This window comes from Cercospora beticola, chromosome 1 (genome assembly GCF_033473495.1).
Source record: "Cercospora beticola chromosome 1, complete sequence".
Classification (NCBI taxonomy): domain Eukaryota; kingdom Fungi; phylum Ascomycota; class Dothideomycetes; order Mycosphaerellales; family Mycosphaerellaceae; genus Cercospora; species Cercospora beticola.
The window spans coordinates 4,113,436-4,137,082 of record NC_088935.1 but is presented as its reverse complement, the minus strand read 5'-3'; the positions used below and the strand labels follow the sequence as shown (position 1 = coordinate 4,137,082).

Sequence of the window (23,647 nt, the reverse complement as noted above, 5' to 3'; positions counted from 1 at the left end):
TAGCTCGCCACAACCTTTTCACCAATCGCGAAGCCTACTGTCTGTCGTCTTGATCAGAGCACGTGCACAGCGCGTAAGCATTGGGGAGCCCAAACATTATTAAAGTCCGAAGGCAAGAAGTTTGTTCTCGATTCGAAATCAATAATACCAGCTTCCTTTTCGGGGAAACGCATGTGACCATGGATCAGGCTTGGCGACAACCACGAAGCTCCAAAAGAACAAACGGGAAGTACAAAAATGATAGCAGTAGGAGCAGTAACAGTAGTGCTTCGTATGATCGTGCTATCTACTGATGACTCGCCTCTCTCCCCATTACGCGAGGATTTGCCAATCCATTCGACTCGATCCGATAGAGGATCGCGCGCTTCTTCTCTTTCGTACACGACGTACACGCCACTCCTCTTTCCCCTTGTCGTTCCATATTCCCTCATGATGATGATATTGATGATGGTGTATAATGCTCCTCCTCCAATCCCGCTTATAACGCGGCAAGTCCAGGCAAACAAAGATAAGAGAGAAAACAGCGCTTGCTAGAAAACCAACAAAGAAATGCAAAGTGTACACATGCGTGCGTAGTGTTGAAGAACTTTCCCACTGCCTTCTGAATCACGCAAATTAGCGCGACCGAATGACAGAAGAGGGAGAACGGGAGCCGCTAGACGTGAAAGTGTCTGGTGCTCAATCGTGGTCCATCAATTCACTCTCGTCTCCGAAAGCCTCATCGCCATCCACGTCAATCTCATCCAGGGCAGCAGCGCCCATCATGCCGGCAAGGTGCGTGTGATTAGGGTTTTGCTGGTATGGCTGGATGTGGGTTACGCCAGGAGGAGCAGTGTGGATATGATGGCCACCATGTCCAGCAGTCCATGCCGGACCAGCAGACGTGGTTGTGGCCGGTGCGCTCTGACTGAGAGGAGAAGGACTTCCGCCTGCAAGACCCGGAATGTTCCCCGTCGGCCAGTTGTGAGTAGGAGTGGGCACAATGGGGGTGTGACCAGGCTGATAATGTCCTTGGACGTCGACATTCAGTACAGGCGTTGTGCTTCCGTTCGAGTCGACAATGCTCTCGTCCATGTCAGCATCCGACGGCTCATGTTCACCTGCAGCCAAAGCCGCTGCACGACGTGCGTTTTGTCGAGCAGCAAGGCCTTCACGAGCTTCACGGGCCCACTTCTGCTCGTTGAGATATTGTCGGAGCCGTGAGACACCGGTTCCGGAGAAAACGCAAAAGACGTCGCGCTGGTGCTCGTTGAACTCAGGCGGGGCATCTCGACAGAAGACGACCAGCTCGTCTCTGAGAAAAGCTTGCACACCCGTCAAGCTGAGGTGAGTGAGCTTTGGGCAAGAGTTGAGCAAGGTGTGAATTCCCTGTCGAATATTGTCAGCAATTATCCCACCAAACTGTCAAATGAGAAAACTCACATCGAGTGTCAACTGAGTGCAGTAGCTCAAGTGCACTCGCTCCAACACGCTTGAATTGCCAATTGTCTTGCCATTCCTCACTTCCCCTCGCGCCAGGCTCCATATGCTTTGATCCGTTATTCCAGCGCACTTCACCAGTCCGATCCGCTTGAGCTTCGGCAGTCCAGCCAATTTCATTACGCTCTGATCGGTAAGTTGGCTACAGCATGCCAGATCGATGTATCGGATGCGATTGCAAGCCTTCGCCAGAGCCTCAACAGAGGCATCGGTAATGCGCGCGCAATGTCCCAGATGGATGTAGTGCAGATTCTTGCCCAATTTGGTGATAGCGAATACTGCGCGATCCGTGATCTGTCGGCACTTTGCTAGAATAAGATTACGCAGGCGAGGACAAGTCTGAATGATCTTCTCGACACCTTTGTCGCCTAGTTCAGCGCAGTCCGTAAGGTCAAGAATGCGTAGCGAATCGAATGTTGTAGGGTGATCCGGATCGTACGGGATGTCGAGGAATGCTTGGTCATTGATCTGGCCACAGTGTGCAAGACGCATCTCACGCAGTTGCGGACATCTGGTAAGCAATGCTGTGATAGACTGGCTCTCCATGTTCTGCAAGCCATATAGATCGATCTCGAGGAGGTGTGCGCAGTAGGTAGCCACAGTCTCAATCGATTTGTCCGTCAACTGAACACAGTTGTTGAATTTGAGTCGCTTCAGATGCCGGCAGTTCTTCGCAATTGCCATGATGGACGCATCTGTCAGTTTCTTGCATCCGGTCACGTTGAGTCCTTGCAGGCGTAAGCAGTTGTCTGCAACCTCCATCATGGTCTTATCCGTGAGCTGGTCCAGACCAGTGACGTCCAGCGCAAGAAGGCTCCGATTCCCATCAATCAGAGGCACAAGACTCATATCAGTCAATTTGCAGTTATTGGTCAACGTCAATCGTTCAATCCTCTTGCAGTTCTTCATGCCAACCAACGTTCCATCGCTGACTTGGTGGCCGAGTGTTGACATGTTCAGTCTCTTGACCAGGTCCTGATACGCAAAGAAGCGTTTCCTATTCCGTATCGAGTTGATCACATTGTGGATGTTCTGCCACTTATTCATGGCCGGCCGATGCCATAATAGCCCCACGCTGTTCTTCGCCCACTCCTTGCACACCAACATACACATCTGCAGGTCGCGCGAGGAAGTGAGGCGCGAGAATATGCTGATCAAGATCTCTGCCGGAAGGCGATGCACGGGCGACACACGACATCGCTCTTCGTACTCCCTCCGCATGGCTTCCGTTTGCGACAGCTCCGGAGACATGTCGCCGCCTAGCGAGGACTGTGAATCGTTGGCCTGGATCATGAAGGAATCGTTGTCATCATCCGCTTCGCGCTCGGGCGATGTCGAGGAGGAACTGGAGCTGGATACGCTAGAAGCGCGTTGCTGCCGCCGTGATCGCAGCATGTTGAATCGATTGTCGTTGTTGTCGTCAGGTCGCGCTGTAGATGCCGGACTTGGGGCGAATCGTGACATGGTCGCGGCGGGGTGGTGGTGGTGCTGATCGTCAAGTCTCCAAGTCACTGTTCCCGCAAAGCGAGCGCAGCCAAGTCGCAAAGGGTCGTGACCAGACGGGCTTGGAACGCAGCGCAGATCGAGCCGTCGCGATGTGATCGTCGAGTGTGCGAAGTGGTGAAATTGGCGACAATCCTGCTTTCGAGGCGAGGATGAGGTTGGGAGAGGTCAACGGGGAAGAGCCGGTTGCGTGAGGCTGTCACAGATGGCAGGAGACCGTTGCTGGAAGGGGGGTGCACCTGGCACCTGCCAACCGGTCGCTTCGGCTTGGTCGGAAGGGATGTTCGGGGGAGGTGATCGTTGGGTGGTGTCGTTGGTCGTCGTTTGGTGTCGTCGTCGTCGAAGGTGCAGGAAAGTGGTTCGCAGCAGGTGACTCGTTAGTGGCCGGACAGGCTTATGATGAATGTGATGGAGTGTGCAGCGAGCTCCGGACGCGCCAGGAGGGGCGGGCACAGGGCAGGCGTGTGACGACGAGTGGGCCACTTATGAACGCGCAGCACAACTTTCACTTGGCGCTCATTCACTGTGCAGGTGCAGGGGTGGAAAGTGGTAAGCGCGCGAGCCTCCATCTGCCTTCACGACATGGTCTTCTGTCTACCACGGCACCGACAACGTGCAATAAAACCGGCTCTATTCTCGTCTGCTGTCTCAGCCCGTGTTCGCAGACGTCCACTGTCTCTCAACAACGCTCGACGTTGCATGTCCCACGAGTCGTACCGGATAATCCTCACCGGATACATCATTCACGATGAAACGAGCCACAAGCGCGACACAGCGACACCGACGGCACTTTGATACTGCCACCGCAGCGAACTGCTATATCGTTCAAAGACCATTTCTTAGCCACTTGAGACTGCTTCGTGGCGCATTACTGCTATCAATGTCTAGGGTACTCTCTCGCCACATGCTTCACATCCCGATCTCGAGTTGTGTCCGCTGCAGCACTCAACATGACCAGCCACGTTCGACTCAGGTCAGGCCCATCAAACTTCTTCCTTGCAGGTTCGAGCCCGTTCGACTACCCCGTGGCCGCCACCACCAGATCTTCTAGGACAACCATCGCAGGGTCTCAGATCCCAGGGCATTTGGCAGCATACAAGCAGCGGCACCGCATGAACCGCTACACCACTGCCGGCCTCCTCGTACAAGCTGCAGTTCAAACACCAACGGCTTCGTAAAACGCGCCGACGCCTTGCCTGAAACCTACCTCCCACTCCCACGCGAAATGCTGTCCGGCTTGTCCACTATCGCACAAACGCTTCAGGACCCAGAGATCTAGCATTCCGATCTTGTCACCGCCCTTCAATCCGCAATGTTGCGCTTTGTAGCTGAAGAACGCCAGAGCATCATGCCAGCCTTGCTCGAAGCCCTTCTCGAAGCGCCAATGCTCGTAATGGCCTGGATGGGTGGAGTCCCAGTAGTGGCAATGCGTGCCCCAAATATTCCCTTTGCGACCATCGCACTGTGCTTGCGCGTTCGCCGCGCGAGTCAGGGCGTCCTCTTGCGCAAGCGTCAGAGAAGGAGGAGGCAGGATGGCTCCTTGGTCCGTCATCTGTTTGAAACCCCATTCGCCGCCGGGCATCCAGTCCATCTTGTAAGTCCAGAAGAAACTCCCGCCAGCACGATGCTGGAATCGCTGTGACTGGGCATTGCCGAATTTGGTCACGAGTTCCTCCTTCGTGGCCCCATTCCCTTTCTGCCAGGCCTCTTCGGCGAGCACACAACTATACTCGCCGACGACGAGTTGTGCAGCGCCACGATCGTGCACGGAGCCCTCTCGCCCGTCGAGCTCTCTAAGCTTCTCCCAGGCCTCTCCGATAATGTCGTAAGGCGACTTTTGCACATCCTTGGCATCGAAACACCAATACAGGTGCGTGTCCACCACCACTGGGTTGGTCCGGAATCCTTTCAGCGTTACATTCTTCTTCTGGCTCCAACTCAAAGCCCTCGCCAGATCCCACCCATCCGAGACATAGATTGGAACCTCCACATCCATTTTGCCCACCTCTCTCAAGACCTCTTCATACCACTCATACATTCCCTCTGCGTCCCACTCACTCTCATTCACAATTTGCACTCCAGCTACTCCCTCCATTCCCTTCGCCTCTTTGGCAACAAAGCAAACTACTCTTGTCCCCACCTCTCTATTCTTCTTCCCTTTCTTCCCCCAAAACTCCGCTTTCCCACTATTCGTCCCCGAATGCTCCTGCGCATTAGCCCCACCGGGCAAACCATGCAAATCGATCAGAACCCCAATCCCCCTCTGATACAACCTCTTCACCAAATCCTTCACAGCATCCCAAGACCCCTCATACAACTCCGCCACATGCTCAAACGGCGTCCCTTTGCAAAAGGCAGGTCCCAACGTGAAGTACCCAATCGGTAGCCGGACGGTGGTACACTTCGCTACATCGCGGAGGTAATCGAGATCTGCATCGGAAGTGAAGTCTCGCCAGTGAGATGAGAATTTCTGTTTGGCGCCTTCGAGACCAAAGGCTTTGATGTTGGCTTCTGCGGCTGCGAGCTCGGAGGAGCCGGGGCAGTTTTCGTTGCCGGGGAACATGGAGGGTGTGAGCCAGCGTTCTTGGATGAAGATGGAGCCCAGGTTTGTGCCGTGGTGGTAGCGATAGCGGAAGATGTCTTGGGGTGTTGGTTGTGGGAGTGGGTGGTATGAAGCTTCTTGTTGTTGCTGGGCATCTGATGTGCCATCATGTGTAGCGATGGGTTGCTGGTGTTGTTGTTGTGCTTGTTGGTCTTGTGTTCCGGCATCGTTTGTGAACTTTTCGAGTTTCGATTTCGCTTTCTCGAGGAAGAACCACTTCATTTTGTCTTTGGTTTTGCTGAGTAGGTGGTATGGAGAGCAGAAGTGCTGGATGACGAGTACGATGATTACGAAGGTCGCGAGGGCGATTAATGCGTACGACCAGATGTTCCTGGTGGTCATGTGCAATGGGCAGTGGAAGATATGGATCACTCGGCTTAGCGGTGCCGACGAAACACGTCACTGGAGTTGTGGTGGAGATGGGTCGAGTGAGACATTGTTGACGGCCAGAAGCAGTGCGGTTTTGGACGTCAAGAACGTGGCGCTTGCCGTTGTGCAAAAGAAAGAGGGAAGGGACAAGCATATCTGGTAGTTGAAGCTTCTTTCCCGCGTGGTGAACATACATATCTCAGAACGTCATTCGCAACCGCGCACTTGCGGCTTCCAGGGTATATGGTAAAGCAGAATCCAGAAAAGCTACCCTCTACTGTTACAGCTATTCTTCGCACATTTTGCCGCATAGTGACACCTCTCATTCATCTCCAACCCAAGCGAAGGCAGCACCCGCCAATGCCGAAGCAACAGCCCAGACACTCGACCATCCAGCAGTCCCGAGCAGATCCGTGCCTTCAATGGTAAGGTATGATCGCATGAACGAGTTGGCAAATGATGAAACCGCGAGGATCGCAGTCCTCTTGAAGAGAATTTCTGCTCTTGGTGAGAATCCCGCCGCACTAAGGCCGAGGTTGTACGCAAGAGTTTCGGTGAACGTTGCGGTCTCTGGGTTGAAAGGAGCCAGCTCTGGGTGGATCTTAGGGTCTGTAAGTCCTGGGTTCGCAGCGGACCCGATTGCTGGCACGAATATGAATTGTGTAGCACCGTAGCCAACTGGGAGTAACAGAAGTACGAGCAGCCATGGCACAGTGTCGTGAGCTTTTTCGAGAGTCTTCAGCCCGTCGAAGTGCACAGTCATCCATACTGTCAGCCAGGTGGAGTAGCTGAGATAGATGACCAGGGTGTACAAGCTTGCGGCGAAGGCAGCGATTGTCCAGTTGATCCCAGCATCTTGCGCCACGAGTTGATTCGCTGTCCTAGGCTTCTTCGAATTGCGAGCGTGGATGGGTCCGCGGAAGAGAGCGAATGGAATGGCAATGGTGACGACGTCGATGGCCAGAGGAATGAGTGCGGCGAGGTTGTCGACACCATAGAAGGTGTTGAGAAGGAAGTAGTGCGGGACATTGCTCAATAGAGTCAACCAGCCCAAGTCCATGTCTATCGTGTCCACTGTCAGCGACATGTCGCGGGCGGTATTGAATCGCATGCGCGACGGGCTACTCACAATCATAGCGCAGATACCATGCGCCGAACAGCTCAGCGAGCTTCCAGCCCAGGATGGCCCAAAGCTGCCATCGCTCTTCCAGGTTGCGACTGACGGATGCGAGTTCGGGCCCGGTGTAGTCTGCGACAATGGTGTAGAGGAAGGCGCTCAAGCCCAGCGAGACGAGCGTCAATGCAGGGAACTTGATGTAGGATGGCAACCGGCTCGCCGCGCGCTGCGTGGCCGCCTGCCTTTCGTCGAGCGCGTCCATGGGTGGCGGCAGTTGTCGGCCGTTGGTTATATCTCGTTCGTGCGCGTTGCGATACGACTGCGCATTCGATGGTCCGTATTGTAAGAGAGCGTGGTGGTGCGAGAACGGTGGTGTTGTCAGTCGCGTTGCTATGCAAACTCAAAATGCGCGCGCGATGGTGACCTCATAAGCGCCGAAGAATGTCCTTGCACGCCTTTTACGAACTGCTCGCCACAAACATCGAAGGTCACCCTGTAATACATGTTGCGGCACTGCGAATGATCGCAATTGTCTCTCGCTGCTTTTTATTCTCACGATCGTCTTCTCCATGCGCCACCTAGCAAGTTCGTCGAAGGGAACACGTGGACGCCGACCTTTGACGACAGGAGAAGAGCAGTGTGAGATGCATTTGCTTCGATGCACGCCAGTCGCAGCCCGACTCTTGATGCGTGCAATATGTCTCGCGGCTGAGGCTTGCAGTCGCTTCTACCGCTCGTTGCTTCCTCTTCGTATCTGCGCTATCTGCAGAGCCAGACTTGTCTCGACATCTCCCAGCAGACCCTACAAGCGGGTCCACAGCATTCACTGACCTCGTGGTCCATGCCCTGCATGGCGTCCGAGTTCTGCTCGGCGGCTTGAGAATATCACGAATACGAGGCGGCCGCACGGCTGAAGGAGAAGGCCAACTCGGTTTCTGCAACCTGAAACTTGAACTCCCTGACACATCGAAGAGCCGGTCTGGGTGTCACTGGGATTGAATGGAGCCAACTAGGTGCAAAATCCTCCCATACCTTGCGCGTTCGCATGCGATCCTTTTCAGGCCGATTTTCTACAGCATGCTGGACCAGACGCCCCTAGGTGGCAGCCTTTCGTGCCTCGACCGCATCAATGTCGGCTTCTTTCGTTGATTAGTCGTGTGGCAGAGACTATGGCTCGTCGCTGCTCCAATACCGTTGAATATCCGATATTGAAAAATGAAGCAGTTTGCGGTATTGCTGTCTTCTCGCTAGCAAGATGAAGTGGTGTTCTGTGTCTGGACCGCAGCCAGAATCTCCGTCAGAGCTCATCTACAGGTACAAGAACTGGCCGCTGCGTCTCCCATTGACGATTCCCTAGTTTCTATCCTTTTTACCTTACCAAGCACGAACAACATAATTTTGCTAAACATGCTACGTATCCTCTTCCTCGCAAGTGCCTTACTTCTTCCTGGAATGGTTTCCGGAGTCTACTTCGGACAGAAACGTTGCTGTCAAGAAAATAAATCATATTGCACAGACAATGGATACTATGGGTGCATCGGACTAAAGAACGATGATGGGTCTGTTGGCGAATATTGCGTACGAGAGGGAGATAGTGCCTGCTTGCTTGAGTGCAGGTCCGCTTGGGACGGCAGACTTCCTCCGAAGCACTTCATCTACAGAGATCCTTTGCAGTATGTGATCAGCTTCTACAGTATTGCACGGGGTGACAAATGCTGATATGTTTCCACTCAGTAAACCAGCCGGGGGATGTGTCTGCTCCCTTTTCACTATCGATGGCGACGATGGCTATTGCTATCGTCGTGCGTAACTATCGCCTGTTACAAGAGAGGCAGCGGGGGATCATCTTGCACGGCGTGCAACAGATGCAACATCACGAACTCGAATAACGGCGATGAGGAATGCAACACGGTGGCGAATTGATTGGATCGAGTGGCGCACCTGCACCAGATGCGTTCTTTTCCAATGCGAGGACGAGCGACATAGTGCCAACAGGGGCCTGTCCTATTTGCGGATGCTTCGCCAAAGCTTCAAAGGCCTTGAACGCAGAGTCTGGCCAGGTTATCCTTGTCCTATTCATCTCAAGCGATCACTTCACCATGCCTAGCGATCCTGGACATTCAAGAATGATCATGCTCAATCAAGCTTGCCATAGCCCAATTGGAAATCCAAACAGTCACCACAGGCTCACTCTTACCTGGAGCACAGCACGGTATCTCGTATTCGTCGGAATCAAGCAAATACAAAGAGGAAGAAGGCTTCGCACATCACATCTTTTTCATCGCACTTCCAGAAGCACTTGATACAGCTCTTTCAGCGAACCCGTAATGTTTGACGTGTATGGTCGCTCAAAGATCCACACGGGGTCGCTTTTCTTGCCATCAACCCACCGGGCGAGTGGAGAGAGTGGTGTAGCCCGCAAACTCAAGCGAGGGAGGTAGACCCCATGAGATGTCGATTCGTAGCTCGACTAGACTCCCCAAGCCAGACGTTCACCATTTCCGCGCCATGGTATATGTCGCCCTTTCTCGCTACCTGCTGCGACATCTCGGATATTTTGTACTGCTGTATGCACAAAGCGTCCACCCACAATGTCCGAGACGCATGCATATAGCGCAACCGGCGGAGCGCATCGAAAAGGTTGTCCGTGATTGGCAAGACATAGTGCTGATTGATGCGAATGGTCCTGCCTTTTGTGCTGTTTCCCCAGACGTATAACAGAGCCTCGTGTTTAGCTTCCTCACATCCAGAGACTTGCTCAGAGTTGCCGGACAGGTGCAGTAGCTCTTCTAATAAGTCAATGAAGGTATAATCAAATTTGAACCGCTCTCGAGCGGTTTCGGGCAGATTGGACACTCGAAGCGTGCCTTGCAGCTCGCTGTCCCATGACCCAGGCAACAGATCGAGCAATCTGATGTCCTTCGCTGCGTCTATTGTGACCTCGTGATACATCTTTGCAATGAGGTCGGCATGACTCGAAGTGTCTTGGGCCATCGTGGAAGAAGGCTGTCGCGGGCGGTTCCAGCCATAGTCGTGGGTGTTAACACAGATGAGAATGTAGACACAATTGAACATTAGAAGAGACAGAAGTCAGGGGAACCAACTGATTTGGCGGCATGGCCGACCGCGAAGCCACAGCGGTTGCAATCCTTCAGGTTTCAGACCGCAGAGTGGCTGACCAAAGTAGTGCTTGACAGCAGTTCGTGTCGCACATCGACGAGGGAGGACCAGGCGGTGTTGCGCATATTCTTCTCCATGCGCCAGTCGCGAAAGCGACCGCCGCCATGATGAAAAGTTCAACAACATTGCTGATGATGAAGGGAGGTTTGCCAAAAATTCCCAGCCGACCGGAGCCAACTGGAGCAGTCAGTTGATAGTTTTCAACTAGCAAAAACGCAATCTCGGACGAATCCTCACTGATATGCGTAATGCCCTTGCACTCGGATGAAGAAGAAAGGAAGAGAGTTGTGGGGGAGAGAAGAGACTTTCTTATAGTGCAAGCGCGCTAGCTGAGTCATGTAGAGATCAACACATGTCCGCGTGAGTCATGCACGAAGTTGACGCCTCAGGTTTGGATCAAGGTGACTCAAGTGAGCTTCAATGTTGGAGGCTTTCGCGGGTACTAGAACAGTTTGCGAACTCACTTCTCCCTGGACCAAATTCTGTTGAGTATGATGCTGGCAAATCCTGAGTGAGAAGCTCATGTCGCGGTCTTTCATTTAATGCTGACATTCGCAATCGGATAGATTCTATGATAGATATCGTATGGATTGATGCTCCCCCGGTGCCGCCAACGCCTCGCTCAACGACAAACGATGCCTACCTCGCCAAATCGGAAGTGAGATCATGCTGGTATAGCCTCACTCTTCTCCCTTGCTGCTCTCGCCAACCTCCTCGCCTTTGCCCGCTCCTCGGGCGATTCAACTGGAGCATCGGGAAGCTCTCCAGCAGTGACCTTTGGCGCATCTGGCATGCTAGGAACTCCTTGCGCTTGCCTTTGCTCTCTTTCCATAGCCTCCAATTCATCCTCCACAGCATCCTCATCTTCGTTGGACATCTTGCCCGCGAGCATCTCACTGACTTCCTGTTCCCAATCATCGGCCATTGCTCATTCGTATACTCACAGCAATGTGTGCTCACCTCTTGATATGCTCTTGCTTCCTCACTCTCACTCAGTATCATGTCCACCTTGTCCAGCCCACCAATCTCCTTGTTGATCTCTTTCAGTACCGCCGTGCCCTGCTGCAGCCCGAACAGCACATCCTTCTGCACGAGCGCAAATTCCACATCACTCGTCAGAGCCTGCAGTTGTGCCAATTGTTGATCCGTCTTCGACAACAACGACTCTTGATACTTCTTCCTCCTCAAAGCAAGCAATGCTTTCTGCTTATTCCCATTCCGAAGGCATTCCTTCGCAATCTCCGTCTCGCGATTCGTGACCGTTGTGATTCGTTTCTGGTATTGTTGAAGTTTGTCGCGTTGGATCTTCAGGTCGAGGATGGCTCTGCATGTCTTCCGTTCAGCGTGATGGGCGCAAGGGAGCTATGCTGTTCGCCAGACCTCACCTGTCCTGATCAGAGATTTTGTTCTTGCTGCTCGAATTGCCCATTGCACGCGATCATATGCGCGTGTCTGGGTATGAGGATAGACATGGCGTGGAGTACTCGAGGCGCGATCACATGCATCTTGCTCGCGTGCTTGGCGGGCGTCGAAACGTCATGGGCCGGTCGGCTCGCGAAAGATAAGATTGATAGTGAATCTAAGCGAACTCCGCACCGTGGTATTGCACTCATGCGAGCCAGACGGCAGACGCTGCTTTTGGACAAGACACCAAATGTGAAGGTAGATGTGAGTCACTATTCGAATGGACGAGGATGTAAGCAGTTGTTGCAGTGAGACGGAGGAAAGTGCTGATCTGCAGTTGCCTCGAGATTTTGCTGAAGCCGAACTCCGAAAATCCGCTAAATTTCCTCGACTTCACTCGGGCATCTTCGACGCCTCGCAATCTTTTAGATCAACAGAGAGGCCATGGCCGTACGCTTACAGGGCGCTCTGGATAGCGAGATACACACTGTGGTAAGTTGGCAAGCCTCTCATTGTTCTTGCGCCGCGAGCTCGAAGATCCCGCGTTTCTCTGTCCTGCGAACCGACTGCAAGGCAATGAGAGCTGAAATACCCTCTATTCTTCTATGGAGATGCTTGCAGAGACAGCTAATTATCTTATCGATTAGGTTCAAAAGTTCTTATCAGACGGCATACCACCAACAACTGGTGACCTCTATAACGCGCTACAGAGATCAAATTCCTCACTCAAGCGACGACCAAAAAAGACTCTCCACGCCAGTATCGAGCGCGTTCTCGATTTTATTGGCATCGACCAAGGCGAGGAAGTTGACTCAGACGCGATTATTGAAGACGCAATTCCGGAGAGCGACGGCCAAGCAGATCTCATGAACCGCAGTCTCCGACAGAACTTGGCACCAGCGCGCCCACCAAGCCCACCACAGACAACGGGAGATGAATCGCTGAGCAAGAGACGCAAAGCCAATGGCGAAGCTCTGCCGAAGCGCCAAAAACGCGGCAATGACGACTCGAAGCCACAGACGAATATTGAGCCGCCGTCCGACGTGAGTTTAGAGGATATCGGCGGCATGAAAGAGGTCATCGACCAGCTGAACAGGACATTGATGGCACCGATGTGCTTTTATGAAGAGTTCCGCGAAGCTCACATTCCATTGCCCAAAGGCATTCTCCTTCATGGCCCCCCGGGATGCGGTAAAACAATGCTTGTGCGGGCGGTCGCTGCTGAGATGGGAGTCCCCTTTGTCGAGATATTGGGCCCTTCGATCGTGTCTGGCATGAGCGGCGAATCAGAGAAGGGGATTCGAGATCGCTTCGAAGAGGCCAAGAAGAATGCACCCTGCCTGATCTTCATCGACGAAATTGATGCCATCACACCGAAGCGAGATTCCAGTCAGAGCCAGATGGAGAAGCGAATAGTGGCACAATTACTCGTGAGTATCGACGAGCTGAATCGCGAGGGAGAGAAACCTGTTGTAGTACTGGCTGCTACGAATCGCCCGGACAGCATTGACCCAGCGCTACGAAGAGGTGGACGATTTGGAACAGAGATCAATATCGGTAAGTTCGTGCTTGTACGGGTATGCTTCTGCGCGATGGCACTTAGCAACGGCAGTGGAGGTCAAGACAAGAGCCAAACGGTTTTTGGTAGCAGAACAGAGTCAGAGCTTCGACATGCAGATGTCTCTGAATATGCACGACGACCACGCCAACCACTACCGGCCCAGGCTGCCCGCACGAGCTTTTTAGCGGACAGAGAAGCTGACAGTCAGTACAGGAGTTCCAAATGAAGAAGTTCGCCAGCGCATTCTCGAGACACAAACACGCAAGATGCCAACCTCCAATATCGATTTCCAGCAATTGGCCAAACTCACGGCAGGCTTTGTTGGCGCCGATTTACACGATTTGGTCGGAAAGGCTGGGGCTCACCAGATGGAGCGCCTGATGGGCGCTTTGCAACAACAAGCCGCGGAATTACAGTTGCCGCACACTCCTTCTAACCGCTCCGAAATCGTCGAATTCCGCCGCCTCGTTGCCCGGTCTCAGGCTCGAACGCTTCCCCGGCCACCGGGCTTCGAGACTATCACTCTCACAATGACCGACTTCCTCTCCGTTCTCCCAGGTATCACGCCCTCATCCAAGCGCGAAGGCTTCACTACAGTCCCTACCGTCTCCTGGAAAGACATCGGCGCCCTACAGGCCGTCCGCAAGGAGCTCATCCGCAACATTGTCCACCCCATTGCCAAGCCTCACCTCTACACAGCCCTCAACATCTCCCCCTCCTCGGGAGTACTCCTCTGGGGCCCGCCCGGCTGCGGCAAAACCCTGCTCGCCAAAGCCGCTGCCGCCGAATCCCACGCCAATTTCATCTCCATCAAAGGCCCCGAACTCCTCAACAAATTCGTCGGAGAATCCGAAGCCGCCGTCCGACGAGTCTTCTCCCGCGCCCGCTCCTCCCTCCCCTGCGTCATCTTCTTCGACGAACTCGACGCTCTCGTTCCAAAACGCGACACAGACTCCGGCAGCGAGGCTTCCGCTCGCGTGGTCAACACTCTGCTCACCGAGCTGGACGGTCTCGACACCAGAATGGGAATCTACATCATCGCAGCCACGAACCGTCCAGACATGATCGACGACGCAATGCTTCGCCCCGGCCGCCTCGGCACCCAACTTTTCGTTGACTTACCCGGTCCCGAAGAGCGAGGAGACATCCTTCGCGCGTTGTTAAAGGACAAACCGCTTTCTCCGACGTTCTTCACCGCGTCAGTTACCGACTCATCCACCCCTGGCACCTCAGAAGCACTTTCACGCAACGGAGACACGGATATGACCACCTCCCTAGATTTCACCGCCCTAGCCCACAGCTGCGAGGACTTTAGCGGCGCGGACTTAGGGGCTTTAGTCCAAGCCGCTGCACAAAACGTCATCGAAAGGGAAGGAACGCAATTGGAACTGAGGGATTTCTTCGCAGTGAGAGGCAAAATGAGGGGAAGTGTGAGGGATGCGGAGCGTTATAGGAAATTGGCGAAGAAGTTTGGGCAGAGGTAGAAAGTGAGCAGTGGGAAGTGAGGTATATATGTTCACTTTTGGTAGTCGTTCTGCGTTTTCTCCGTTTGAACGAGGAACGCGGAGGCAACGAGGGTGGGGATGCGGAGAAAATGTGCAGCAGAGAGAAAATGGAGAGCGTGAGATGGGGTTGTAGTTGGTGAAAAAGAAAATAGAAAATTATTGCACGTCTGGAGAAAGTCATTGCACAATTGGGAGCAAGCAAAGTGTTACCACTCATTCAGCTGTCATTGTCCTTCGTCCGTCACTGTACTATCATTACAATTCTATCTGTGCGTACAAGCGTGTGTATCGCTCGTGCCGAATCCTTCCTGTCCATTCCCGCTATGCTGGAATCATAGACGGCCAGCAGCTGCGCACTTCGGTACTGAACACACAAGTAATATTACACATTCCATTCATTTCACCCGAACGCCTGGCTAAATCTGCAACCCACGGAAAAATAGATGCGCACTCCTCATCGCAAATGTCATTGACTCGTGCTGTCCTTCGGCGCCGGGGGAGGTGGTGGAGCCACAGCCGGAACGTCATCACTGACCTGCGTTGGGGCAATCCGTCGCCTCTTCTCACGACCTTGCTCATCCCCTTCAGGTGCCACGCCGGCATTACTTTCCCTCTTTACACCAGAGACTGGAGCGGGCACCTGTGGCACTGCAGCCATAGCGGCAGCGGATTGCCCTGGCGTTTGCGGAGGTGTGAACAGAGGCATGCTTGAGGTCCCGGAGCCGGCTGCTGCTATCGATGGCAACGGAGTCAACGAAGGCGTTGGATTGTTCATGACAGGTGGTGCGTTCTGATCTGGTACTCGTGCAAAGCTGGCATCGGTTGCTATGCTCGATTGTGACATGCTTCGTGCAGGGCTCGCAGGGCGTCCGCCAACATGACCGGTGATCGTAGTGAATGGTGACGGCGAGGCACGAGGGGCTTTTGATGATGGCACCGCGGTTCCATTGCTGCTCGCGGCCGGCTGTACTGTAGCAGTAGCACTCACACCAGTGGGAGTAGGTTGTGGAGTCGAGGCCGTAGAGTTTGCCTTGGCTACAGATATTGGTGCAGGTGACGGCCTGGTGCTGGCAGAGTTTGTAGGAGGTTGATAGATGGTGCCGAGCTCACCCGGAGCAAAGGTTAGGGCTGAGCAGAAGCCGTCTGTTGAGGTCATCAACAGTGTCTGCCCGTCACTCGACCTGTATCGCAGTCAGCACAATGGAATGTAGAATTCGAACATGAGACGTACCAGCTCAGATCTGTAAAGGTCGCGTAATGCAGATTGCTTACTACGCACAAAGGCTTCTGCTGTTGCGTGTCGTACAAGTGAACGGCATCTTGAGTAGCAACAGCGTATACTACTCGATATGGAAGACCAAAGGCAGGCACAGGCCCTGGAGGCGGCAGGGGTGTTGATGGAGTGGACTCAGAATCGGCGCGTGGTCGAGGTGATGCTGCCGTGGTTCCCGCACTAGGGGCTGGTGAGGGTGCACTGGTCAGAGGAGGTGGTTCCATTGCCGAGTGCGAAGTCGGAGCTTTTGTTGGCATGACCGGCTCTGGCAGGGGTGGCAAGTCATCTTCGGTGCGTGTATCGATGGTGATTTCTTTTGTTTCCACGTTTGAGGCCCGAATTTGGTAAAGGACAGGCGAACACTTGACCGCGATAGACGGCTTCTTGTGCCCTGGAAGATAGGCCACTGGAGGCTTATTCAATCCAGCTCTGGTGTAGATGTACACGGTATTGATAATCTCATCTGTATTCTTGCTGCCATCAGAAGCAGCGTGAGTCGTCTTGAATTGACCGGCGGGCGTCAGCAGCAGACTTCCGTCTGGAGTGAATGTCAGGCGGCGAAAGAATGAGGTGAAGGTCTCATTCGCGTAGATGTTGGTGTTTCGAACGCCTAAACCCATGCTAAGACCGCCCGATAAGCTCGGCGAAGCCGAAGGCATCACGGCAGGGAGCGGCATAGATGGGCTAGGTGAGACTGATCTGCGCACAGATTGGGATCCAAAGGAAGAGCGTCGACTGTGAGATGTTGGTGGTGGGTTCATCGGAAGTGCCAACGATTGTGGCGTGCCTGGTGCGGAGGGTTTTGGTGAGCCAATGGCTTCTGCCACCAAGTCTTGCACGAAAGACGCCCGGTGACCACCAAAGTCAGGAGGTGCAGGACTGCTGGAAGAGATGCGTCGTCCTCCTGGCAGATCCATTTTGGTGACCTTGTTGTGCTGGCTGAGCGAGAATTGGCCGTCTTTCGTCTTCAATGTGTAGATGTGAATCGATCTGTCGGAAGATTGCGTCGCGACATATTCGTTCAGCGGATCCCATGCGACGCCTTGCACATAGTGATTGTGCTCCGCGATCTGGCGAACCGTTTGTCCTGCTTGATGTCAGCTTCGAGATCTGAATGGCTGTACAAATCAGCTTGCTTACCTGTTGAGGCATTGTATATCCGTGCCACATTGTCCATGCTTCCCGTGATGAAAAACAATCCGTCTGGCGACCAGGCCAAGTCGTATATCTCTGAGCCAGTATTTGACCTGCACATCGTCTTGACCCGCCAATGTTCAACATCCTCTTGCGCATCATCGCCGAATGCCGAAGCATATGCTGGATTATCGGCCGGGGTCCAGAGAAGGACGTTGCCATCGTCACCGGCGGAGGCAAGCAGTTCACCTGTCGAGATTTAGTCGTATTCGATGTTGGTGGAGAGGATATTGCATACCGCGAGGACACCATCGCACTACATTGACGGCTTGCGTGTGCTTCTTGAGGGTGGACAAGTAGGTCACTTTTCGTTCCTCCCCATTGCTCTCGACACTCCAGATCTGAAGCTCCGGTCAGTCTTTATCACCTCCATCGAGCTACTTCTGTTACTGCCACCTACCCGTACGTTGCAATCCCCACCTGCAGTTGCCAGCCTGCCTTTGCCCTGAGCTTCAAAATGTGCAGAGTAGATGGGGCTGTTGTCGTCGTGCCAGGACACGAGTAGCGGAGCGGCTTTCATGTTGTTGGGCAGTGAAGCTGGCTCGTGGCCAGTCGATTGTATAGCGACAAAATGGGACAGGTATTGTATCAGGCAGCGTTGTGGTCGTCCAGTGTGACACTCAGATCATCGAGATCGACTGCCGCGAGAATGCCGTGGGTGTGGAGCTGGAGGAATGCCCAAATGGTGGGAACGAGGCTCTCAGGTGCAGGGTATGCGCATAGGTGGGTGACCGGGAGTGCTGCGTGCTGAAGGTTCAGCCCAAACAGCAGGAATCTGGGTGGTAGCAAGGGAGCTGCAACAGCGAGGCCCAGAGATGCGTGCAGCAGCCAAAGGGGAGGTGGTGCGGTGGTGGGCGAGGCAGAGGATCATCAGACATCGCTCGATTCGCTTCAAACACGCTACGACACGCAGACGCAGACTTGGGTCCAAGACAGCCCCGCTGGCAGCAAGCACTCTGCGCCGACGCGTCGCTGCTCTTGTCCATTCATCCTGCTGCTGCTGACCATGCAACGTGCATGTGCGTTATACTATTATGCACGCCATCTGATCCGACACGTGCTCGTCTGCTGATGCTGCCACTCGCACATGAACTCTCCACCGCCGTTGCCCGAGTCACCACGCCTCGGACACTACTCACTCCCGAACCACACTACCCGCTCGATCTCGTACATCACCACAGAACTCACATCAACGGCCGCATTGACGCGTACAGACGCGCTGCAATGCCCCGTCCAGACGCTCTCCGCTCCGCCGTGTGTCGCGCCGGGCAGAATCCTTGCTTGGCTTGCTGCGTTCGCCGATTGCACCTCAGCTTGGGACATGAATCGCCAGCACACCGCGACGACCCTGAGAGTCTCAGGCTGCCAACGGGCTGCGCATATCCCGCACATGCATACGACACCTGCTACTGTCAATGTCAGAGGCAGCTCTATTCTGTTCTATTGCACCTGGTCCATGATATCCTTTAACGCTCACGCTGTAAGGTACTCGTCCATTGGCGCAATGACTCCCACTCCACAGCTCTCCTCTGGACCCTCCTGCACTCTCCCTCCTGTCTCACCACTAGGACCAACTTTCTTTCACCTCAACACCCGGAGATGCGGCTCCAGACCTCCTCATTAATATGCGAGTCGCGCGTTTGACCACGCATAGCTTGCACCCTAGCAGCTCGTCTCTCATATGCCTCCAACCAGCTCTGAGAATGCGCCTGCATCCTGGCGCTCTCGCCTCGCTTCGACATCTGTCCGTTGACATAGTCGGCAAGCTCTTGGACATACAACGCTTCCCTGCCATCGCCTCTCAATGAGTGGAAGTTACGCCCAATCCCCTTCTCTCTTATCCTCTCATCATATTCCTCACGCATCTCCTCCTTGGATGGCAGAGGACTTCGCCCTGACAAGACCAGTGACAGAGCAACTGCTTGAAATTCGAACAGACTGAAAGTCGCCACATGGTAAGGCACGCCGATGAATGCAAGACTTGGATCTGGAATGTACCTGGACTGGTCAGCATGCGCCCAACCTGAGCAAGCGGCGTACTTACCATATATCTTTGTGGAGATTGTGTGTCACTTGGCCATTTGTGACAATGGCCTCCTCGCTGGCGTGCTCCGCACTCACGCCGTCTTGATGGTACTGACGCATAAATGGCAGTGACACATGGTAGCCGGTACACACAATGACGTGGTGAAGGTTGCAAAGCTTCCTCCCCGATCGAAGGGTGACAGTTCCTTTGATGCTGTTATCACCCGACAACTCTGCGCCATCGTCTAGTTCGAACTTTTCGACTCCATCGACTCGAGCACTGTTCTCTAAGAGCATGCTTTCCGGCAAATCGTAAGGCCCGCCTCGACTCGATTGGAATACCGCACGTGCATTGGAGAGATCTCGAGCAATGTCCATGGAAGACACGCCAGCGCCAATCAGAAGCACGTTCTGGTCCTTGAATTGATCCGGCCGGCGATAGCGCTTGGAGTGCTGCACCCGTGTTGGAAAGTGCTTTTTCCAATCTGCTAAGCCAGGGATGTCTGGAACATTGCACGCATGATAATGACCCGCTGCTACAACGACTGAATCGAATTTCTATACAAAGGTCAGCTTGAAGCGGATGGGAGACTTGAACTTAGTCACCTTGGTACTGCTGATTGTCCTGTCGCCCGCTACTTGGTCGATGCCGACAATCCACTTGTCGCCTCTCTTTTCGACATGCTTGACTCGGGAATCAAAAGAGATCACGTCTAGGATACCATTCGCTCTCGCTGTATCTTGGATGTACTCCGCGAGCACATGGTGTGGCACAAATTCTTCCGTGCCAGGTTTCCATTTCTGCGTTGAGAGCTCCATCTCGATCGTTGAGACATTGTTCTTGAGAGCAATGTATGCTGGTCTTTGGCTCGACGTCAGCATATCGAAAGCTCATTTCGAGAGGCCGCGGATACTTACCCTGGAGGTGCGAAGCTCAACAAAAGATCATCGTCGCTGACAGCCTCCTCCTTGGCTGGATCCGAACCATCCCTTTCAATTGGACTATCGACTCTTCGTGGTCCATCTTTGCCATTTCGATCTCTGACGAGGGTGTCATACTCAGGCGAGTCACCCACTGACGGCAGTACCGAAGGGTACGCTGGATCTTTCGAAATGCGTTCGTCGTAGACCCTTCTTGCTCTCTGTCAGCTACCTTGATCTCTCGGCTCAACATTCTGCGCAAGAACAATATTATCATACCATACTCCTCCAGCTTGCGAGTTGCGTTCAAAGACCGTTACATCGAGCCCAGCACGCTTGCAATGTATCGCTGCGGAAACACCAGAAACGCCAGCTCCGATTATGGCCTGAAGTCACAGCAAAAATGTATCAGCACAAACAGGTCACCTTGGCCTGGATCTTCAAACTCGATGTCGACTTACAACAGTCTTCACATTCAGAGTCTGCGCCATGTTCTCCTTGCCGCCTGAGGCAATGACAAATGCTAGCAAAAGAATGTCGTGTCGTGCCGAGTAACCAAGTCCTTATAGCATGAAAGATCACCTAACACTCAACGATCGAACTTTGGCAGGAGACGCAGGTACCCATGCAGGGCGCGTGGCATTGCTATTAAAGTCGCCAACTCATTGCTCGGAGTTGTGCTTGCAACCGACGTGCCGCCCTACAATGGAGTCGCTGAGGCTCTACGGGCAGTACGACACAAGAGCTTACGATCACGCCATTTGCCGCTGCGCTGCAGGAACGAATGCCGGCTATCTTTCCACGTGAACGCTGACAAAGGATATTTCGGCAGCTGTTTGTGTTCATTGAAATGAGCTGATACACAATTATTCACCTGCTTTAGCAAAGCAGGATACCTAAAGAGGTCATTCCTGCTGATATGAGAGAGGAAATGCTTGGCATCATCGCGCAGGGATGGTTTGGTTTCGACATGGCTGCAGCTATCACATCATTGTTCGCCTGTCTCTGTCTCCATGATCTCGCTTCTTTCGGCGTTATCAGGCATAGACTCGAGTCGTTCAATGCAACGCTGTAGACGACAGGCCGAAACCAGATCCACCATCTCCACGCATTGGTTGAATTGCACGAGATACAGTGTCCACGCATACACATGTCTCACCATCTCCCGTCTCCACCTCTCATCCAGTCTCAACCAGTCTCACGCAGCTACTGTCCTCTCTCACCCCTCAAAAGATCATACCTCAATACCGCACCCATCAAAACATTCGCCCCATCCGCGCAAGCCTCCGGACTCGAGTATTCCGCTGGGTTATGACTGACGCCATCTCTACAAGGCACAAAGACCATCGTCGTAGGACACCTCTTACTTGCATAAACCGAATCATGACCAGCTCCAGATGTCATAAATTTTCCCCAAGCCCCAATGTCTAATCCTTTGACCTCGCTCTCGCCGCAAAGGGCACTGCCTGCGTCTTGTACGCATTTGATGCAGTCCTCGTGGAAGTATGTCGCGGGAGACACGAAGTCTGTGCGCCAGGAGACTGTGCATTGGCGGTCTGAGGGAGCACATTCGGCGTTCACACCTTCGACGTCTTGGCCTGAGGCGATTGCCGAAAAGGCGGATTTGCATTCTGCTTCCACGGCTTCGACGACTTCGTCTCGAGGGGAGCGGATGTCCAGGGAGAATTGGACGTGGCCTGGGACTGTGTTCGTGGAGCCTGGTCTGAGGGTCAAGATTCCTGTAGAAGCGAGGGCGTTGTGGCGGTGGGCGATTCTATGACTTGCAAGAATCATTTTCGATGCTGTCAAGAGGGAGTCTGCGCGATGTGCGAAACTTGTTGCGCCGGTGTGGGCGTCGCGGCCTTTAACGGTGAGGGTGAACCACTTGTATGCTTGGACGCCTTTGACGACTCCTACGCGGCGGTTTTCGGCTTCGAGGATGGGGCCTTGCTCAATGTGGAGTTCAAAATGAGCAGCCATGGGTGTGGACTTGTAGCTGGCGGGTGTACTGCCCAGGTAGCCGATCCGTTCAAGTTCGCTCTTCATTGTGGCAGTATCATTGGCGGGTATCACAGACTTGAGATTGTGTGCTGTCTCCAGTGGGACAGACTCAGCCCAAACGCCGGATGAGACCATGGACATTGGAAATCTTGCACCTTCTTCATTGGTCCAGTTCACTACGCCTACGGGATAATTTGTCTCGACCCAGTTGTCGTTGAGGGTCTTGAGCATTTCTACTGCAGCTGTCACGCCGAGGATCCCATCATAGCGACCTCCACTAGGCTGTGTGTCGAGATGGCTTCCAGCAAAGGTCGGGTGGCCTTCCTTTAGGCCAGGCCGGACGGCAAACTGGTTACCCATCGCATCATAATGGACCTTGCAACCGAGAGCTTTCGTGGTTTCTGCGAACCAGTCCCGAGCTTGTTTATCGGTATCAGAGAGCGATAATCTGGCCATGCCGATTTCTGTTGGGCCTCTGGCAGATATGTCAGCGAGTTTCTTGCGAACCAGCTGTCCAAATCGAGAAAGTGCAGAATGTATGTCATTTCAGTTGGCCGTTCGAACAATCACCAGTTCCCCGAGACGAGGATAAGACAATAAAAATTGGTGTGCATATTTCGAAATTCATCAGGTCATTTTGCCGGTGGGCGTGGAGTGAGTGCCACGCCGCCAGCAGCAGGAATGGAAGGGTGATGACTTACTCGCCCCATCGCTCTCCCTTACCCCACTCGCTCGTGGAATGAATATCGTTCATCAGTCGTTCCTGGTCAATTTTGAGGCTTGACAGGTCGCGTTCAGACATCTCCGAGACGGCAATGTCGCGTCTTGGAGTACTGGCAAATGCGCGCCATTGTGACTGTTGAGAGGTCTGAGCCGCTCTCACAGACAGTGACGGTGTTCGAGTGTATCTTCGAGCCGCGGATGCGGCATTCGCGAGGCGTCTACATGTTGATGTTGATGCAAAGGAGAAGGACATGGTGCAAGAGTTGTCGAAATCCGGCGGTCGGTGGAAGGTCGGATGGCAAGTGCTTTTCTCTTGGCACCTCTCAGCTCACCGCGAGGTCCGTGTCAGCAAAAGACAGCACAAATACTGCTTGATGATTCCCGAAGAGAAGTTGAGAAAAGCTATCAATACACAATGCAATGCTAAATGCACCGGCCCGGTACAGATATTGCACGAGCGTCCAAGCTATTCTTCCAAGCCTGAACTCGTATTTCTTAGTCATGAGATAGCTTGCCCGCATTCAATCGATAGGGCGTGTTCGGCACAGTTGGCAACGAACGAGAGAATCCGAGAACATCGCGACTATATGAAAGGCAAAGACACGAGAGTCAAACGTGAAATCATGGCACCGAGTTACGCCAGCAAGACTGGATTTTCTACGCTTACGTTGTTTCAGCCAGTCGGCGGCTTCTCCTCGTCTAACGCAATTTTTTGGTTCATGATCTGTACTTCGTCCAGCGCATCCGATGCTTCAGGAGCCTGGTTTCCTATCGTCGCCGAGCCATTGTC

At 53.6% G+C, this 23,647-nt stretch overlaps 9 protein-coding genes across 9 annotated transcripts; 1 reads left to right on the top strand and 8 right to left on the bottom strand.

Annotated features, from left to right (window-relative positions):
- Nucleotides 1-678: 678 nt before the first annotated feature.
- Nucleotides 679-2,943, bottom strand: RHO25_001648 (uncharacterized protein; the record flags this gene model as incomplete). The annotated part of the gene is made up of 2 exons (XM_023594258.2): nt 679-1,368; nt 1,423-2,943. The coding sequence occupies 2 exons, from the start codon at nt 2,941-2,943 to the stop codon at nt 679-681; spliced, it is 2,211 nt and encodes a 736-aa protein (XP_023458058.1).
- Nucleotides 2,944-4,138: 1,195 nt separating this feature from the next.
- RHO25_001647 (uncharacterized protein) lies at nt 4,139-5,806 on the bottom strand (the record flags this gene model as incomplete). The annotated part of the gene is made up of 1 exon (XM_023594257.2): nt 4,139-5,806. The coding sequence occupies one exon, from the start codon at nt 5,804-5,806 to the stop codon at nt 4,139-4,141; it is 1,668 nt and encodes a 555-aa protein (XP_023458057.2).
- A 469-nt stretch (nt 5,807-6,275) lies between these two features.
- On the bottom strand, nt 6,276-7,332 carry RHO25_001646 (uncharacterized protein; the record flags this gene model as incomplete). The annotated part of the gene is made up of 2 exons (XM_023594256.2): nt 6,276-7,015; nt 7,083-7,332. The coding sequence occupies 2 exons, from the start codon at nt 7,330-7,332 to the stop codon at nt 6,276-6,278; spliced, it is 990 nt and encodes a 329-aa protein (XP_023458066.1).
- Nucleotides 7,333-9,494: 2,162 nt separating this feature from the next.
- On the bottom strand, nt 9,495-10,145 carry RHO25_001645 (uncharacterized protein; the record flags this gene model as incomplete). The annotated part of the gene is made up of 1 exon (XM_065602131.1): nt 9,495-10,145. One exon carries the CDS (start codon nt 10,143-10,145, stop codon nt 9,495-9,497), a length of 651 nt encoding a protein of 216 aa, XP_065458203.1.
- A 769-nt stretch (nt 10,146-10,914) lies between these two features.
- RHO25_001644 (uncharacterized protein) lies at nt 10,915-11,679 on the bottom strand (the record flags this gene model as incomplete). Its single annotated transcript, XM_023594254.2, has 3 exons — nt 10,915-11,154; nt 11,211-11,574; nt 11,636-11,679. The coding sequence occupies 3 exons, from the start codon at nt 11,677-11,679 to the stop codon at nt 10,915-10,917; spliced, it is 648 nt and encodes a 215-aa protein (XP_023458064.1).
- A 419-nt stretch (nt 11,680-12,098) lies between these two features.
- Nucleotides 12,099-14,699, top strand: RHO25_001643 (uncharacterized protein; the record flags this gene model as incomplete). Its single annotated transcript, XM_023594253.2, has 3 exons — nt 12,099-12,146; nt 12,302-13,211; nt 13,429-14,699. 3 exons carry the CDS (start codon nt 12,099-12,101, stop codon nt 14,697-14,699), a joined length of 2,229 nt encoding a protein of 742 aa, XP_023458063.1.
- A 487-nt stretch (nt 14,700-15,186) lies between these two features.
- On the bottom strand, nt 15,187-17,707 carry RHO25_001642 (uncharacterized protein; the record flags this gene model as incomplete). Its single annotated transcript, XM_023594252.2, has 5 exons — nt 15,187-15,901; nt 15,952-17,080; nt 17,134-17,376; nt 17,426-17,528; nt 17,588-17,707. 5 exons carry the CDS (start codon nt 17,705-17,707, stop codon nt 15,187-15,189), a joined length of 2,310 nt encoding a protein of 769 aa, XP_023458062.1.
- Nucleotides 17,708-18,773: 1,066 nt separating this feature from the next.
- On the bottom strand, nt 18,774-20,624 carry RHO25_001641 (uncharacterized protein; the record flags this gene model as incomplete). The annotated part of the gene is made up of 6 exons (XM_023594251.2): nt 18,774-19,185; nt 19,232-19,770; nt 19,819-20,074; nt 20,131-20,343; nt 20,413-20,519; nt 20,595-20,624. The coding sequence occupies 6 exons, from the start codon at nt 20,622-20,624 to the stop codon at nt 18,774-18,776; spliced, it is 1,557 nt and encodes a 518-aa protein (XP_023458061.1).
- Nucleotides 20,625-21,339: 715 nt separating this feature from the next.
- Nucleotides 21,340-22,936, bottom strand: RHO25_001640 (uncharacterized protein; the record flags this gene model as incomplete). Its single annotated transcript, XM_023594250.2, has 2 exons — nt 21,340-22,609; nt 22,836-22,936. The coding sequence occupies 2 exons, from the start codon at nt 22,934-22,936 to the stop codon at nt 21,340-21,342; spliced, it is 1,371 nt and encodes a 456-aa protein (XP_023458060.2).
- Between the last annotated feature and the right edge of the window lie 711 nt (nt 22,937-23,647).